Source organism: Bombina bombina, chromosome 4, assembly GCF_027579735.1.
Source record: "Bombina bombina isolate aBomBom1 chromosome 4, aBomBom1.pri, whole genome shotgun sequence".
In the NCBI taxonomy this organism is placed as follows: domain Eukaryota; kingdom Metazoa; phylum Chordata; class Amphibia; order Anura; family Bombinatoridae; genus Bombina; species Bombina bombina.
In genome coordinates this window covers 300,130,992-300,149,423 of record NC_069502.1, presented here as the reverse complement: position 1 = coordinate 300,149,423, position 18,432 = coordinate 300,130,992, and the positions used below count along the sequence as shown (strand labels likewise).

Genomic DNA, 18,432 nt, shown 5'->3' with positions numbered 1-18,432 from the left:
CATGAGCTGACACTGTTTATGCAGATTTAAAAAAAAAAAACCAAACCTTAGTTTTTGCGTAAAGAAAAATGCATGCAATGTGGTTTAGTAGGGGAATATTAACTTGACTAGGAGTTTTACATTTTACATCTGTGTTTCTAGTTCCTCACAATAATACTCTTCTTTTTTCCAAATGTATTTTCTTCTAGAGCTTCCCATCAGATGAGGGCTGGCCTTTTGCTAAATATCTTGGAGCTTGTGGTAGAATGGTGGCTGTAAATTATGTTGGAGAAGAGCTCTGGAGTTTCTTCAATGCTCCGTGGGAGAAACGAGTGGACCTGGCTTGGCAGCTTATGGAAATTGCTGAACAACTTACCAACAATGACTTTGAATTTGCACTTTACCTCTTGGATGTCAGCTTTGACAACTTTGCAGTTGGACCTCGGGATGGGAAAGTGATCATAGTGGATGCGGAGAATGTTTTGGTGGCTGACAAAAAGCTAATAAAACAAAGTACGTATTATATATTTTAGGTTGTTAATGTATACCAGTTCCAAACATGCAAAGCTGGAGAGGGATGTCGCCAGGACTTTGTAGGTCATTTTAATAAAAAGGGTAAATGTGCATATGTATGTATGATCTTGGTATAGGCCCTTGCATAATCATATTTTATACATATGCACTTCAGTGTTTCCCACAGAAAATTGCCAGCTGGGTGGCATTATGTTAATAAATGTTTATCTAAAGCCTAAATTAATTGCTTAATTTAACATGCACTGATTTAATGATAATTTGTGCAACACTCATTGAATACAATTTAATATTTGCTACTTTTAGCTTAATATTGGCTTATTTTACCTGGGTGGTCAGTAAAATGAGCCAAGTGGTGTGCCCATTAAATATGTCTTTGGGAGAATACTGCATTTATGTGCTGATCCTTCATGTGGCTCCTAAATGATGTGTACAGAAAATGTTGTCAAACAGGTGTCATTATGAAGTAGCTGAGTGGGGGCAATGTAATACTTTGCAATATTATCATTTTGATCAAAAAACTATTTAATGTAAACTGTCCCTTTTTAAGCTTATTTTTATCTTAATATTAGCTTAAATGTTAGTTGAGTGGTCAGTAAAATCATCCAGGTAGTGTACCCATTCAATAAGGTCCTAAAGAGAAAGGAGATTTTATCATTTAAAAAAATAAAATAGCTAACTTTGTCTAGCAACAAATTGTTGTCCCAAGCCATAGTTAAATATGAAGGTTTAAGTTGAACATAGTCTCAAATTTATAAATGTAATGTGCAGTCTTACTGGGAAAATTGCTTGAAGTCTTATTTCCCCATTTTTTTGTCATTGTGCGATTCCTATATTTATCTTGTCCTGTGAGTTCAACACCTTATTATTCTAGAGACAACTGTGATTGATTGACTGAAGCTGGATGAATTTATCTTTCACACTTCAATATGTGAAGGAAGATACCATAGCTAGATTTAGTTTACTTTGAAAAATGCACATTGGGTCATTGGAATATTTATTTATTTTTCTGGAATATTTTAAAGGAAATACTTGAATGCATCTAAAATATTACTCATTAATGCTACACTTTGTCATGTGTTAACCCTTTGAGTGCTAAGGTTTTTTAAGGGAGTTTTTTATTTTATATTTTTTTAAATATTTTTTTTTCCTTTTTAAGACACGATGAGTCCACGGATCATCTTAATTACTATTGGGATATTCACCTCCTGGTCAGCAGGAGGAGGCAAAGAGCACCACAGCAGAGCTGTTAAATAGCTCCTCCCTTCCCTCCCACTCAAGTCATTCTCTTTGCCTATGTTAGTGATAGGAAGAGGTAAAGTGAGGCGTTAGATTAGATTCTTCAATCAAGAGTTAATTATTTTTAAAGTAGTGCAAGATTGTGCTGCTTTGTTCTAGGGTGTAGCCATAGTCCATATGAGTCTCTTCAGTAGAGCTTTTGGTGGCTTTAGAGCAATGGGAACTTGTGGGACATAATTCTCACTGCGCCTCCCATACATTTATGCTGCCCTTATCCTGATGGCCTAAGCACACTTAACTCAGGCTTTATCATTTTCCACAGGGCTATGGGAGGGAGAGGACCTCCTAATCCTGCTGAGCTGCCCTGCAGTCGGGCAGAGGTCAAGGTAAGTGCTAACCTTTTATTCTGGGTCTGGGAAGATCTCAGAGGAGTGGAGCACTTTATTATATTTCAGGGGACATAGCTTCATTTCTGTAAGGAGGAGGACCTTGTGACAGCAATTACTATGCAGGCACTGGGCCAAGGGCTTATATCTATATCTGATTATAGAGAACTCAGGAGGGTCAAGTGTTTTTGTGGCTGGTTCAGTTGATTACATCCCAATCGTTTTGTTTTTGGGCTAAGAGGCTACATGTCAGCGGTAGTACTATTTTCACTCTCGCTCTTTATGCTGCCTAAGTTTCTCCCGGTAGCTATTTTTAGCTTAATATGACAATGGTGACCGGGAGATCAATAGCAGTAACACCCACGATGGGCGGAGCCTGGTTTGAGCACATGCTACTGTTTTATTTACATTGCCAGTGTTGGACAACTAAGTCTGTATTGCCTAGTTAGTACGGGGTCTGTTTGCATTGTGCTTCTCAGTACACCTAAACAGTTCCCAGCAGCTTCTCTGGTTTTTTTATTGAGGGTGCAGGGCTGAGTGTTAAACAGTGGAAGATACTCCGTTTTTCAAGCTAGAGAGAGTTTCTAGTACACACCTACGGGGGCGGAGCTATGTTTGGCGCTGGTTTGGATGGCGCAATTACTATTTTCCTTCAGATATCGGAAAGGAAGCTTAGTAGCACAGTACTTTCTGTTGTTACTCATGTGGGACCGGACAGCGCAACTGCTGCTTTCCGGATCTGTTTTACATATAAATAAGACCCAATATCTTTATTACTTGTCACTTTTCTAAATAAAGTTTTTTTTTTTTTGTTTTTTTCTTCTGGTTTCACAGACTGATGGACACCTCAGCAATGGTTAGGCTGAGGTGTAGATATGTTCTGATATAGTTATGCACGATCTTATACTTTTGCTGCTCTAAAAAATATAAAGTCTCTTTATGTCTTAAAGAGACAGTAACGTTTCTTTATGGTTAACTTTTATTACAAAATTTAACATGTTTATTGGTTTAATTCATCCTTTGTGACTTAGGATGGATCTTGAGCACACAGATTGAGATTCAGTAGTTTCTATTCCGAATGGTTCTTCCCTGTTACCTGAAAGAGGAAGATACTTAGGGATTACCTGAGAGAATTCTCAAACTCAGATGGAACATTATTTTATTTGATCCTGAGGTTGTTTTTTCTTTCAGGGAGGGAAGGGAGGAGCTATTTAACAGCTCTGCTGTGGTGCTCTTTGCCGCCTCCTGCTGACCAGGAGGTGAGTATCCCATTAGTAATTAAGATGATCCGTCGACTCGTGTCAAAAAAGAAATTTAATTTATCAGGTAAGCATAAATTTTCTTTTTTAAACTTTTTTTTTCTTTCTTTTTTTTCAGATCCCCAAGACTTACACTGTTGGAAAGGTTAGGCGTTTACCTTTCCAACGGTGGGTCTTGGAGGTCTGTAGCTGCTTAGATGCCTGAGATACAGGCTTCTAAGCAGCATGCCCGCTGCTCCTATATTTAACATTGTTCATGTTAAATAAAGTTGCACAGTGACGTCATCACGTCATTGCGCCTGACGTCACCACACATAATGTGAAGCCCCGGCGATGCCTGTCACTATGCAGGCCAGATCGCCGCGGTAGGAGCCGTTGGGAGCCCCCAGATCTCCCTCAAATCGGGAGAGTGCTAGTGACATCATTAGCAGCTGACTGAGACAATTTGTGATGGCTCAGAGCCGTTATTAGCACTCAAGGGGTTAAAGGGACAATGGACTCAAAAAAAATTTCTTTTGTGATTCTCAGAGCATGCAATATTAAGCAACTTTCTAATTTACTCCTATTAAATTCTCTTCATTCTCTTGGTATCTTTATTTGAAATGCAAGAATGTAAGTTTAGATGCCGGCCCATTTTTGGTGAACACACTGTGTTGTTTCTGATTAGTGGATAAATTCACCCACCAATAAACAAGTGCTTTCCATGGTTCTGAACCAAAAAATAGCTTAGATGCCTTTTTCAAATAAAGAAAGCAAGAGAACGAAGAAAAATTGATAATAGGAGTAAATTAGAAAGTTGCTTAAAATTGCATGCCCACAAATTATTATTTTTTGGGTTCAGTGTCCCTTTAAGAACTACAATACAGACATGAAGTCCCTAATTGTAAGAATAAGAAACAATAGTAAAGCCTTTATAAAAAAAAAAAAAAAAAGTAAAACACAAAACAGAATCTCTTTTATCAGGGTGTGCAAATGTAAACCGAAAATAATTTCTGAATAAGATGTGCATGTAACATTTATTCTGACAAGCCATGTAATAATTTATTTTTACAATTTAGTTGCAACCTTCAGGTGCATGCTGAGATGTTGGGTTCCCCCCAGTAATAACCTAGTAATACCAGCCTCCACTCATCTGCCCCCAGCTTTAATTGGAAGCAGATCAAGTATACTGAACATCCTCTAGAGCTTTCCAGATGTTTCAGAACTACATTTCCCAAGGTGCTCGTCTGGACTTCAGAGGGCCTAAGCATCATGGGAAATGTATTTCCGAAACATCTAGAGTGCTAATTTTCACCATCACTTCTCTAGAGGGTTCACAACAGGTTAGGGTGTAGCTAAAAAAATTGGTTTATTACAGCAAAACCAATGTGTCTATTGGCTTGTAGTTGTTCATAAAAAGTAACTCATTATTTTTCATACATTTTGCTCTTTATTGTAGCTATTAATTTCTGTTTGAGTTTGGTTTTCATACAATGTATCCTTTTTAATTTGAGAGAATACTGAATAGCCATCATCTTTACAATGTTACTTTCTTTGTTTTTAACGGTCATAATTTGCTTAAAAAGAAACTGTTACAGTTTTCATTCAAGGGAGTACATAGGGTATTTGACACAGGGGCCGATAATTTTGTGACCCTCCCCCCCCCCCCATATTGTGTGTGACAATTTTCATTAACAATAATAAAATTAGGAGGAATAATATAGGTCAGAAAATAAATGCAGTCTGGTAAAATATCTTATTGAACTTTGTATATTTAAAATCATGAGTCCTGCTACCTTTTTTGAAAAATAAGTACATATAATAAGCTACTTGGAGCTAGTTGGTGATTGGTTGTCATTGGATCACCAGATATGTTCATATAGCTCCCTGTAGTGCATTGTTGTTATGGAGCTGACTTTAACTATGTGTTTTAATACCTTTTGCAGGAATTAAGCACATGGATAACTACAAGCGATAGTGCAATAATGAAATGCTCTAACATATTAACAGTATATTCTTTTGCACATTTGTATCTCTTTATCAGACAGAACCCCCCACCTTGCTTAATTAACCCCTTGGCTATCAGGTCTACAAAGTAACAAATTCTAGGAAACCCTTTGCTGCATGTCTTCTATTTGGTGGAAATAAAAAATGCTTCATATATAATAATTTTTAAAAAGGTGATGAATGGTATATTTCCAATCTATTTAGGAAACCCTGACTGCGTGTTTATGTGTACACACGGTCCCCAGAAAATTGTCGCAATTACAAATCACCTGTGGAGAGAGATCAAAACAGCAGTTGGGAAAAGGAGCCCTTCCAATCTGAGAGAACTTGGAGCAGTTGGCAAAAGAAGTGACACAAAATTCCAGTTGAGAGGTGTTAGAAACTCATTGATGGTTACAGGAAGCAATTGATTTCAGTTATTTTTTCCAAAGGGTGTGCTACCAAATATTAAGTTGAGGGTGCCAATAATTTTGTCCAGTCCATTTTTGGTGTTCGTTCTGCGTGGAATGTTAGTTTTGGCTTTTTCCATCTAAAGGGGAGGAGAGTCCACGGCTTCATTCATTACTTGTGGGAATTAAGAACCTGGCCAACAGGAGGAGGCAAAGACACCCCAGCCAAAGGCTTAAATACCTCCTCCACTTCCCTCATCCCCCAGTCATTCTTTGCCTTTCATCATAGGAGGTTGGGAGAAAAGTGTCGGAAGATTCGGAGTAGTCTCTTATGGAGGGTAGTACTCTTCAAAATGGGACTGGAGTTTAAAGTAGTCCTGTCAGCCTCTCAGTGAGAGCATGGGTGAAAGTTAGAGTCCGGAGATGCAGGGAGAGTTTCTGCGAAACCATCCCGACTCACATTAACAGCTCCTTAAGCAATCAGCGTTGACGAGTTTTGCTGCCTGCTTCCTACACTCAAGTCCATGTCAGGAGCGATGCTACTACACTGTCGCACTTGAGAGGCCGTGTTCCTGTTCCACGGCATAGATTCTGGTAAGATCGTTTCATTTTTATTAACATAATAATGCAAGAAGACAGCGTCACAGTGCAACAACTTTTTTATGTTTATAGAATCAAGGGTTAGTATTATTAAACGGGGGGGGGGGGGGGTTTGTACATAATGTTTGTTGCGTCATTGCTGCGATATTTGTGAGATGAGGCTCTGGCAATGGTGGACTACGTTGGAGGGTAGTTTCTCCTTAAAGTCTAATACCTGTGTTTATTGTGAGGAGGTCCTGGTAGATCTGCCTGCTCAACTCTGTTCCACATGTCTTGATAAGATTACCACAGCTAGAAAGAATAAGATGTTTAGTACTACTGAGCCATCCACCTCTGATGGTTCTCCGTCCCGTGAGGTGCAGTCCCTACATTCATCTCAGATTACACATGCAGCTCCCCAAGGCACGTCAGATTTTGCAGATCAACTGCAAACGGCGGTGTCTGTGGTGATTAGTGCCTTACCACGTTCTGCTAAGCGTAAGCGTAGGGTAAAACATTGCGACCCGACCCAGGGGTCATCTACTCCAATGGATATCTCGGACAGATTATCCACTGATGAGGACAACTCCGACTCTTCGAAGGACGTTCCTTCTTGGTCGGAGTCTGTGTCATCTAAACCTCCGGCTGCGGAGGAGCCAGACTTTAGGTTTAGGATGGAAAATTTATGCTTTCTACTGAAGCAAGTGCTTGATACGCTGGAGGTTCCGGAACCGAAACTACCGGAGGAACCTTCGATTCCTAAACTTGATAAAGTATATGAGGACAGGGTGGTGCCTCAGACCTTCCTGGTTCTTGTTAAGATGGCTAACATTGTTAAGAATGAATGGGATAAATTGGGTTTATCCTTTTCCCCTTCCTCTTCTTTTAAGAAACTGTTCCCCATTCCAGACTCTCAGCTTGAGCTATAGGGGACCGTCTCTAAGGTGGATGGTGCTATCACAATGCTTGCGAGGCATACGACGATTCCTCTTGAGGATAGTTTGTCGTTTAAGGAGCCCATGGATAAAAAGTTTAAAAAAAAAACATGTTGAGAAAGATGTTTCAGCACACAAGGTTTGCTTTTCAGCTGGCAGCGGCGGTAGTCAGAGCTGCGACATATTTGTGCGAATCACTTTGTGATATGGTCGAGAGGTAGACGCTTCTTGACGAGATACAGGATAGAATTAAGGCCTTGAGGGTAGCTAATTCTTTTATTTATGATGCCAATATGCAGATTATTCCCCTGAATGCAAAAATATCAGGTTTCTTTTACAAAGATATGACGAGTCCACGGATTTCATCCTTACTTGTGGGATATTAATCTCCTGCTAACAGGAAGTGGCAAAGAGCACCACAGCAGAGCTGTATATATATATATAGCCCCTCCCTTCTCCTCCACCCCCAGTCATTCTCTTTGCCATTTTTATACTAGGAAGACGTGGTAAAGTGAAGTGTTAGTTTTAGTTTCTTCAATCAAGAAGTTTGTTATTTTAAATGGTACCGGTGAGTACTATTTTTATCAGGGGGATATGGAAGAAGATTTCTGCCCTGAGGTTGATGATCTTAGCAGTTGTAACTAAGATCCATGCTGGTTCCCACAAGACTTCTGAAGGTAACCATGAGACATCTTCAGTGTGGAGACCAGTTTCATGCTACAAGCAGCATTAAGGTATGTGCAACCTTTTTTATTCTGATGAGACTTGATATATCAGAACTGGCTGGCATTTATTTCCCTGAATGGGAATGGGGTAAGCAGTATTGCTATTTTATATAAAGGGTATTACTGGAGTCCCTGATTTTATTTAATGGTTGACTTATGGGCATTCACTGAAAAACCTTTTATAACTTTTTTTATTTCTGTCATGCATATGTTTGTTTACTGGTGCATTTGAGGGGTTGTAGGCATTAGCTGTTTAAACTTAGGTGTGAAACCGCTTTCCATGCGGTTGTGTTTGGGCCTAGATCGGCATTTGACCTCAAGGGGCGTGGCCTATTTTTGCACGCTCAGATGCGCACTTCCTTCAGGCTAGGCAGCAGCAAGCAGTAACTCTGGTGGCTCCTGGACTGTGCAAGCTGGTCTTAAGTATTGGAAAGTTATTACCCTGGGTGCAGAGGGTATTTTTGTCTCTAAAATGACTAATTATTGATATAAGTACTTTAGAACCTTATTTTCTGCCCTTGCTTCAGGGTGCAGTAATTTTTGGATAAACCAACTATCTTAGGTTAAATTTTGAGATAATTTAACGTTTTTTGGAGCATTGTGGAAAAATTGTTCACTTTTTCTTTTCTTAAAGGCGCAGTACACGCTTTTTCTAAAGTTTATTTTATGCAATAAATAAGTGTTTCAACGACTTTTGTGCTTATTACTAGTCTGTTCAACATGTCTGACATTGAGGATTCTAATTGTTCTATGTGTTTAGAAGCTATTGTGCAACCCCCTCTAACATTGTGTAACCTTTGTACTGAAAGAGCCTTATATTGTAAAGACTATATATTGGGTCAAGAAAGTGTGCCTAAGGATGATTCTCAGTCTGAAGAGAATCCGGATATGCCATCCAATTCTCCTCAAGTGTCACAACCTTTAACGCCCACACAAGCGACGCCAAGTACTTCTAGTGCGTCTAATTCTTTTACTCTGCAGGAGATGGCTGCAGTTATGTCAACTACCCTTACAGAGGTATTGTCTAAATTACCAGTGTTGCAGGGTAAACGCAGTAGGTCAGGTATTTTAATGTAAATACTGAATCCTCTGATGCTTTATTAGCTATTTCCGACGTTCCCTCTCAGTGCTCTGAGTTGGGGATCAGGGAATTACTGTCTGAGGGTGAAATTTCAGATTCAGGGAATGTTTTACCTCAGACAGATTCAGACACGGTCATTTAAATTTAAGCTTGAACACCTCTGCCTGTTACTTAGGGAGTTTTTAGCGACTCTGGATGATTGTGACCCTATTGTGATTCCTCCAGAGAAATTGTGTAAAATCGATAAATATTTGGAAGTACCTACTTACACTGATGTTTTTCCGGTTCCTAAAAGAATTTCAGAAATTATTAAAAAGGAATGGGATAGACCAGGTATACAGTTTTCTCCCCCTCCTAATTTTAAGAAAATTTTCCCCATATCAGATACCATTCGGGACTCTTGGCAAATGGTCCCTAAGGTAGAGGGAGCTATATCTACCCTAGTACTACTATTTCCATTGAGGATAGTTGTGCTTTTAAAGACCATATGGATAAGAAATTAGAGGCTCTACTAAAGAAATTATTTGTTAATCAGGGGTTTCTTTTACAACCTACGGCTTGCATTGTTCCAGTAACTACTGCAGCAGCTTTTTGGTTTGAGGCTCTATAAGAGTCTCTTAAGGTTGAGACTCCATTAGATGACATTTTAGGCTCTCAAGCTAGCTAATTCTTTTATTACTGATGCTGCTTTTCAAATTGCTAAATTAGCGGCAAAGAATGCAGGATTTGCTATTTTAGCACGTTGAGCATTGTGGCTCAAATCTTGGTCTGCTGGTGTGTCATCAAAGCATAAGCTTTTAGCTATTCCCTTTAAAGGTAAGACCCTTTTCGTTCCAGAATTGAAGGAAATCATTTCTGATATTACAGGAGGTAAAGGCCATGCCCTACCTCAGGATAAGTCAGTTAAAATGAGGGGTAAACAGATTAAAGGGACAGTCTACATCAGAATTTTTATTGTTTTAAAAGATAGATTACCCATTTCCCAGTTTTGCATAACCAACACAGTTATAATAATATACTTTGAACCTCTGTGATTATCTTGTATCTAAGCCTCTGCAAACTGCCCCTTTTTTCGGTTCTTTTGACAGACTTGCAGTCTAGCCAATCAGTGCCTGCTCCCAGATAACTTCACGTGCACGAGCACAGTGTTATCTATATGAAATACGTGAACTAACACCCTCTAGTGGTGAAAAACTGTTAAAATGCAATCTGAAAGAGGTGGGCTTCAAGGTCTAAGAAATTAGCATATGAACCTCCTAGGTTATGTTTTCAACTAAGAATACCAAGAGAACAAAGCAAAATTGGTGATAAAAGTAAATTGGAAAATTGTTTAAAATTACATGCTCTATCTGAATCATGAAAGTTTATTTTGGCCTAGACTGTCCCTTTTAATTTTCGTTCCTTTCGGAACTTTAAAGGAGGACCCCCGCTTCTTCTTCCTCAAAGCAGGAAGGGAATTTTACCCAATCTAAGTCAGTCTAGAGACCCAATCAGAACTGGAATAAGGGTAAACAATCCAAAAAGCCCGCTGCAGCTCCTAAGACAGCATGAAGGGGCGGCCCCTGATCCGGGACCGGATCTAGTAGGGGGCAGACTCTTTCTTTGCTCAGGCTTGGGTAAGAGATGTTCAGGATCCCTGGGCACTAGAAATAGTGACCCATGGTTATCAATTGGAATTCAAGGACTTTCTCCCAAGAGGGAGATTTCATCTTTCAAAGTTATCTGCAAACCAGATAAAAAGAGAGGCGTTCTTACGCTGTGTAAAAGACCTTTCGACTATGGGTGTAATTTGTCCAGTCCCAAAATTGGGACAGGGGTTTTACTCAAACCTATTTGTGGTTCCCAAAAAAGATGGAACGTTCAGACCCATCTTAGACCTCAAGTGTCTAAACAAATTTCTAAGAGTTCCATCATTCAAGATGGAGACAATACGAACAATTTTACCAATGATCCAGGAGGGTCAATATATGACTACCGTGGACTTGAAGGATGCTTACCTTCATATTCCAATTCACAAGGATCATCATCGGTTTCTAAAGTTTGCCTTCTTGGACAAACATTATCAGTTCGTGGCTCTTCCTTTCGGGTTGGCTACAGCACCCAGAATCTTCACAAAGTTTCTAGGGTCTCTTTTGGTGGTTCTCAGACCGCGAGGCATAGTGGTGGCGTCTTATCTGGACGATATTCTGATTCAGGCGTCAACATATCATCTGACAAAATCTCACACGGACACTTGTCTTTTCTGAGCACTCACGGCTGGAAGGTGAACATGGAGAAGAGTTCACTTGTTCCACAGACAAGGGTTTCTTTCTTGGGAACTCTGATAGACTCGGTAGCCATGAAAATATTTCTGACAGAGGTCAAAGATTCTAAATACTTGCCAAGCACTTCAGTCCATTCCTCGGGCCATCAGTGGCTCAGTGTATGGAGGTAATTGGATTAATGGTAGCGGCAATGGACATAGTTCCGTTTGCTCGCTTTCATCTCAGACCACTGCAGCTGTGCATGCTCGGACAGTGGAATAGGGATTATGCAGACTTATCTCCTCAGATAAATCTGGATCAAGAGACCAGAAACTCTCTTCTTTGGTGTTTGTCGCCGGATCATCTGTCCCAAGGGACTTGTTTCCGCAGACCCTCGTGGGTGATAGTGACAACAGATGCCAGCCTTCTGGGATTGTGTGCAGTTTGGAACTCCCTGAAGGTTCAGGGTGTTTGGACTCAAGTGGAGTCTCTTCTTCCAATCAATATTCTGGAACTGAGAGCAATATTCAATGCGCTTCAGGCGTGGCCTCAGTTGGCTTTGGCCAAATTCATCAGATTCCAGTCGGACAATATTACGACTGTGGCATTTATCAATCATCAGGGGGGAACAAGGAGTTCCTTAGCGATGATAGAAGTATCCAAGATAATCCGTTGGGCGGAGGCACACTCTTGTCATCTGTCAGTGATCTACATCCCAGGAGTAGAGAACTGGGAAGCGGATTTTCTAAGTCGACAGACTTTTCATCCGGGGGAGTGGGAACTTCACCCGGAGATATTTGCCTCATTGATTCTCAGATGGGGCAAATCAGAGTTTGATTTGATGGCATCTCTACAAAAGATACGGATCCCGGTCAAGGGATCCTCAGGCCGAACTGATAGATGCCTTGGTTGTTCAGCCTAGCTTATGTGTTTCCACCGTTTCCTCTCCTCCCACGCTTGATTGCTCGAATCAAACAGGAGAGAGCATCAGTGATCCTGATAGTGCCTGTGTGGCCACGCAGGACTTGGTATGCGGATCTAGTGGACATGTCCTCTCTGCCACCGTGGAAACTTCCATTGAGACAGGACCTTCTCATTCAAGGTCCTTTCCAACATCCAAATCTAATTTCTCTGCAGCTGACTGCGTGGAGATTGAACGCTTGATTTTTTCGAAGCGAGTATTCTCTGTTTTAGTCATCAGTACTTTGATACAGGCCAGAAAGCCTGTCACTAGAAAGATCTATCATAAGATATGGCGTAAATATCTTTATTGGTGTGAATCCAAGGGTTACTCATGGAGTAAAGTTAGGATTCCTAGGATTCTGTCTTTTCACCAAGAAGGATTGGAGAAAGGGTTATCAGAGATTTCCTTAAAGGGACAAATTTCAGCTTTGTCAATTCTGTTTCACAAGCGTTTGGCAAATATGCCAGATGTTCAGTCTTTTTGTCAGGCTCTATCTAGAGTTAAGCCTGTATATAGACCCATTACTCCTCCCTGGAGTTTGAATTTAGTTCTTAATGTTCTTCAAGGGGTTCCGTTTGAACCTATGCATTCCATGGATATCAAATTGTTATCTTGGAAAGTTCTGTTTTTAGTTGCTATTTCTTCTGCTCGAAGAGTTTCTGAGCTTTCAGCACTACAGTGTGATTCTCCTTATCTCATTTTTTATTCTGATACGGTAGTTTTACGTACCAAACCTGGATTTCTTCCTAAGGTTGTTTCGAATAAGAATATTAATCAGAAAATTATTGTTCCTTCATTGTGTCCTAATCCTTCCAAGAAGGAGCGTCTGTTACATAACTTGGACACGGTTCCGTGCCTTAAAGGTTTACTTACAGTCAACTAAGGATTTCCGTCAGTCATCTTCATTGTTCCTTGTTTATTCTGGAAAGTGTAGGGGTCAGAAAGTTACGGCTACCTCTTTCTTTTTGGCTGAGAAGTATCATCCGCCTGGCATATTAGACTGCTGGACAGCAGCCTCCTGAAAGAATTATGGCTCATTCTACTAGGGCTGTGCCTTCAACATGGGCTTTTGAAAACAATTCATCTGTTGAACAGATTTGTAAGGCGGCGACTTGGTCGTCCCTTCTTACGTTTTCCAAATTTGATAATTTTGCTTCTTCTGAGGCTATTTTTAGGAGAAAGGTTCTTCAAGCAGTGGTGCCTTCCGTTTAGGTTCCTGTCTTGTCCCTCCCTTTCAGCCGTGTCCTATTGCTTTGATATTGGTTTCTCACAAGTAAGGATGAAATCCGTGGACTCGTCATATCTTTGTAAAAGAAAACTACATTTATGCTTACCTGATAAATTAATTTCTTTTACGATATGACAAGTCCACGGCCCACCCTGTTCTTTTAAGACAGTTTTTATTTTTTGTAAACTTTAGTCACCTCTGCACCTTTTAGCCTTTCCTTTTCTCTTTCTATAACCTTCGGCCGAATGACTGGAGGGGAAGGGAGGGGCTATATTTACAGCTCTGCTGTGGTGCTCTTTGCCACTTCCTGTTAGCAGGAGGTTAATATCCCACAAGTAAAGATGAAATCCGTGGACTTGTCATATCGTAAAAATTAAGTAATTTATCATGTAAGCATAAATTTACTTTTTTCCGTCCTAGCCCGTAGAGCTCTGTGGCTGAAGTCATGGCTGCGTACATGACCTCTAAATCTAGGCTTCTATCCTTTCCTTTTCAGGGAAAGATCCTATTTGGTTCAGGACCGGACTCTATCATATCCACGATCACGGTAGGCAAGGGTGCCTTCCTGCCACAGGATAAGAAGGCTAAACCTAAGGGATCTACTTTTCATCCCTTTCGTTCGAACAAAGCCCATCGCCAGCAGCCTGCGGCGAAAGCAGAGCAGTCCAAGGGAACTTGGAAGCCAGCTCAGTCTTTGAACAAGTCAAAGCAGAACAAGAAGCCCGCCGAGACAAAATAGACATGAAGGGGCGGCCCCCAACTGGTCAATGGACCGAGTAGGGAGCAGATTATCTCTCTTCTCAGAAGTCTGGTTGCAGGATGTTCAGGGCCCTTGAGTTCTGGAGGTTATCGCTCAGGGTTACAGGATAGGGTTCAGATCTTATCCGCCCAGGGGCAGATTCCTCCTGTCAAACATGTCTTCAAGACCAGAGAAGAGGGACGCCTTTCTAGAATGTGTGAGGAATCTCTCTTCTCTCTGAGTAATTGTACCAGTACCTCCAGCAAAGAGAGGTCTAGGGTACTATTCAAACCTTTTCGTGGTCCCAAAGGAGGAGGGCACGTTCGCCTGATTCTGGACCGAATATGTTTAAACAAGTTTCTGGCCGTTCCATCGTTCCAGATGGAAATGATCAGCTCTTTTTTGCCCCTTGTTCAAGAGAGACAGTTCAGAACAACAATAGACTTGAAGGATGCCTACCTTCATGTGCCAATCGACAGGGATCACTTCAGGTTCCTGAGATTTGCGTTTCTCGACTAGCACTTTTAGTTTGTGGCCCTTCCCTTCAGCCTGGCAACGGCCCAGAGAGTCTTCACAAAGGTTTTGGGGGCGCTGCTTGCTGTAGCAAGATCAAGAGGCATTGCTGTGGCGCCCTATCTGGACGACATCCTAGTCCAGGCGCTGTCGTTCAGTCTTGCAGAGGAACACTCAAGGGTGGTGATTCTTCTCCAATCTCACGAATGGAAGATCAACTCAAGAAAGAGTTTCCTGGTTCCCAGCAACAGGGTGGAATTCCTGGGCACGATAATAGACTATATCCATGAAGATATTTCTCACAGACCAGCAACATAGGACAATTGCGTCCACCTGTCTTGCCCTTCAGTCCTCCTCAAGACCCTCTGTGGCTCAGTGCATGGAGGTGATTGGGCTCATGGTATCCAGCATCAATGTCATTCCATTCGCCAGGTTCCACCTCAGACCCTCTTCAGCTGTGTATGTTGAATCAGTGGAACGGCTATCACTCAGACCTATCCCAACAGATTTCTCTGGACGATCGGATGAGGGAATCCCTCTCTTGGTGGATCCGTCCAAAACAACTGTCCCAAGGGAAACCCTTTCTGAGACAGTCCTGGGAGATTTTGACCACAGACGCAAGTCTGGCAGGATGGTTAGCTGTTTGGGGTGCCAGGATGGCACAGGGAAGGTGGACTTGAGAGGAGTCTCTCCTCCCAATCAATATTCTGGAACTTCGTGCGATCCACAATGCTCTGGAAGCTTGGCCTCTCCTGGAGTCATTTTAGCTTAATCAGATTCCAGACAGACATTACCTCAATGGCCTACATCAACCATTGAGGGGGGGAGAGAAGCTCTCTAGCAATGGCAGAGCTATCTCGGATATTGGTATGTGCAGAGTCCCCCAACTGCTCGCTATTAGCAATCCACATTCCGGGTGTGGACAACTGTAAAGCGGGTTTTCTCAGCAGACAATCCTTTCATCTGGGCGAATGGTCTCTCCACCTCGAGGTGTTTGCAGAGATCTGTCTCAGATGGGGAACATCAAGGCGTCCAGACTCAATTGCAAGCTACCCAAATTTGGGTCGTGGTCCAGGCATCCCCAGGCAGAGCTGGTCGATGTCTTGGGGGTTTAACCTAGTTTACATTTTTCCACAGTTGCCACTTCTACTTCGTGTAGTGGCCTGCATCAAGCAGGAGCTGGCTTTGGCTATTCTGATTGCTCCGGCACGGCTGCGGAGGACGTTTTTTTGCACATCTGGTGGTGTCATCTTCTCCACCATGGAGCTTACCCTGTCGCAGGGATCTGCTGGTACAGAGTGCCTTCCAACATCAAAATCTAGATTCTCTGAAGCTGACACTGTGGAGATTGAACGCTTGTTCTTACCCAAGAGAGGATTCTCTGAGAGAGTGATTGATACTCTTGTTCTCGTCGCATCTATCATAAGGTGTGGAGGACTTCTCCTGGTGTGAAAAACATGGATATCCTTGGAACAAGGTGAAGGTATCCAGGATTTTAGCTTCTCTCTAGGATGGGTTGTAGGAGGGGCTTGCCGCCAGTTCCTTGAAGGGACATATTTCAGCGTTATCTGTTTTGTTGCACAAGAGGCTTGTGGAGCTTTGTTCAGCCTCTGTCCGTAATCAGGTCTGTCTTTAGACATTCTGCTCCATCCTGGAGCTAGAACCTGGTTCTTAAGGTGTTGCAGAGGCTTCCGTTTGAACCCATGCACTCTATTGACATTAAGATTCTTTCTTTGAAGGTTCTCTTCCTGTTGGCTCTTGCATCGGCACGCAGAGTATCTGATTTTTCATGCTGATAAGGCTGTTCTTCGCACTGGTTTGGAATTTCTTCCCAAGGTTATGTCTAACCGTAAATGCTAATGAGATAACTACTACCAAGTAATAGATAACTCTACCTGCAGCACTAAGCTTCAATCAGATGAATCAAATTGGGTACATCAAATAGTAGCAATATGTTGCAAATCAAGAAATACGGCTAACTCTCAAGTTAAATGTATCAAAAAGCACAATTTATTAAAAAAAGGTACAAGGAATACGCTGACCAGACGTATGTATAAAAGGCAGAAAACAGAGTAAAATACAGTTGTGCTCATAAGTTTACATACCCAGGCAGAATTTATGATTTTTTGGCCATTTTTCAGAGAATATGAATAACACAAACACTTTACTTTCACTCATGGTTAGTGTTTGGCTGAAGCCATTTATTATCAATCAACTTTGTTTACTCTCTTTAAATCATAATGACAACAGAAACTACCCAAATGACCCTGATCAAAAGTTTATATACCCTGGTGATATACCCAAGTGGACACAAAGGGGTTTGAATCGCTATTAAAGGTAACCATCCTCACCTGTGATCTGTTTCCTTGTAATTAGTGTGTGTGTATAAAAGGTCAATGAGTTTCTGGACTCCTGACAGATCCTTGCATCTTTCATCCAGTTGCTGCACTGACGATTCTGGATTCTGAATCATGGGGAAAGCAAAATAATTGTCAAAGGATCTGCGGGAAAAGGTAGTTGAACTGTATAAAACAGGAAAGGGATATAAAAACATATCTAAGGAATTGAGAATTAAAATCGGCAGTGTTCAAACTCTAAGAAGTGGAAAATGAGGGCTTCTGTTGAAACCAAACCACGGTCAGGAAGACCAACTAAAATTGCCAGGAAAATTGTTCCGAATGCAAAGACAAACCCACAAAGAACTTCAGGTGAAATACAGGACTCTCTGAAAACATGTGGTGTGACTGTTTCAAGATGCACAATAAGGAGGCACTTGAAGAAAGATGGGTTGCATGGTCGAGACGCCAGAATAAAGCCATTACTATGCAAATGCCACAAAGTATCCCGCTTACAATATGCCAAACAGCACAGAGACAAGCCTCAAAGCTTCTGGCACAGTCATTTGGAGTGATGAGACCAAAATTGAGCTTTTTGGCCACAACCATAAACGCTACATTTGGAGAGGAGTCAACAAGGCCTATGATGAAAGGTACACCATTCCTACTGTGAAACACGGAGGTGGATCCGCTGATGTTTTGGGGATGTGTGAGCTACAAAGGCACAGGAAATTTGGTCAGAATTGATGGCAAGATGAATGCAGTATGTTATCAAACAGAACCCCTCATTTTCCACTTCTTGAGAGTTTGAACACTGCTGATTTGCATTTCTCAATTCCTTGGATATCTTTTTATATCCCTTTCCTGTTTTATACAGTTCAACTACCTTTTCCCGCAGATCCTTTGACAATTCTTTTGCTTTCCCCAGAATCCAGAAACATCAGTGCAGCACTGGATGAAATTACATTTTACAAGAGCACCCCAGAATACCTCCAAATAAGGAAAATGCTGGGTGGATTTTGGCTTATAGTGGTTCTGTAACCAGTTACAACTCTACTGCTTCTGTTGTCAGGGCTGAGACTATGTGCTCTATAGATTGTGAATACTGGATGTTGCCTGACAGTACTCTGCAAATTTAGAAATAACAGAATTATCATAATTCTGTTATTTCTAAATTCGCAGAGTACTGTCAGGCAACATCCAGTATTCACAATTAATCTATAGAGTGCATAGTCTCAGCCCTGGCAACAGAAGCAGTAGAGTTATAACTGGTTACAGCACCACTATAAGCCAAAATCCACCTAGCATTTTCCTTATTTG

General features: G+C 41.4%; 1 protein-coding gene across 1 annotated transcript in view; it reads left to right on the top strand.

Annotated features, from left to right (window-relative positions):
* DIPK2A (divergent protein kinase domain 2A) overlaps positions 1 to 18,432 on the top strand; it is a 158,605-nt gene that overhangs the window by 103,073 nt on the left and 37,100 nt on the right. The window contains exon 2 of the mRNA XM_053710010.1: positions 189 to 492. Within this exon, the coding sequence (XP_053565985.1) occupies positions 189 to 492 (304 nt within the window). The remainder of the gene's footprint in view (positions 1 to 188; positions 493 to 18,432) is intronic.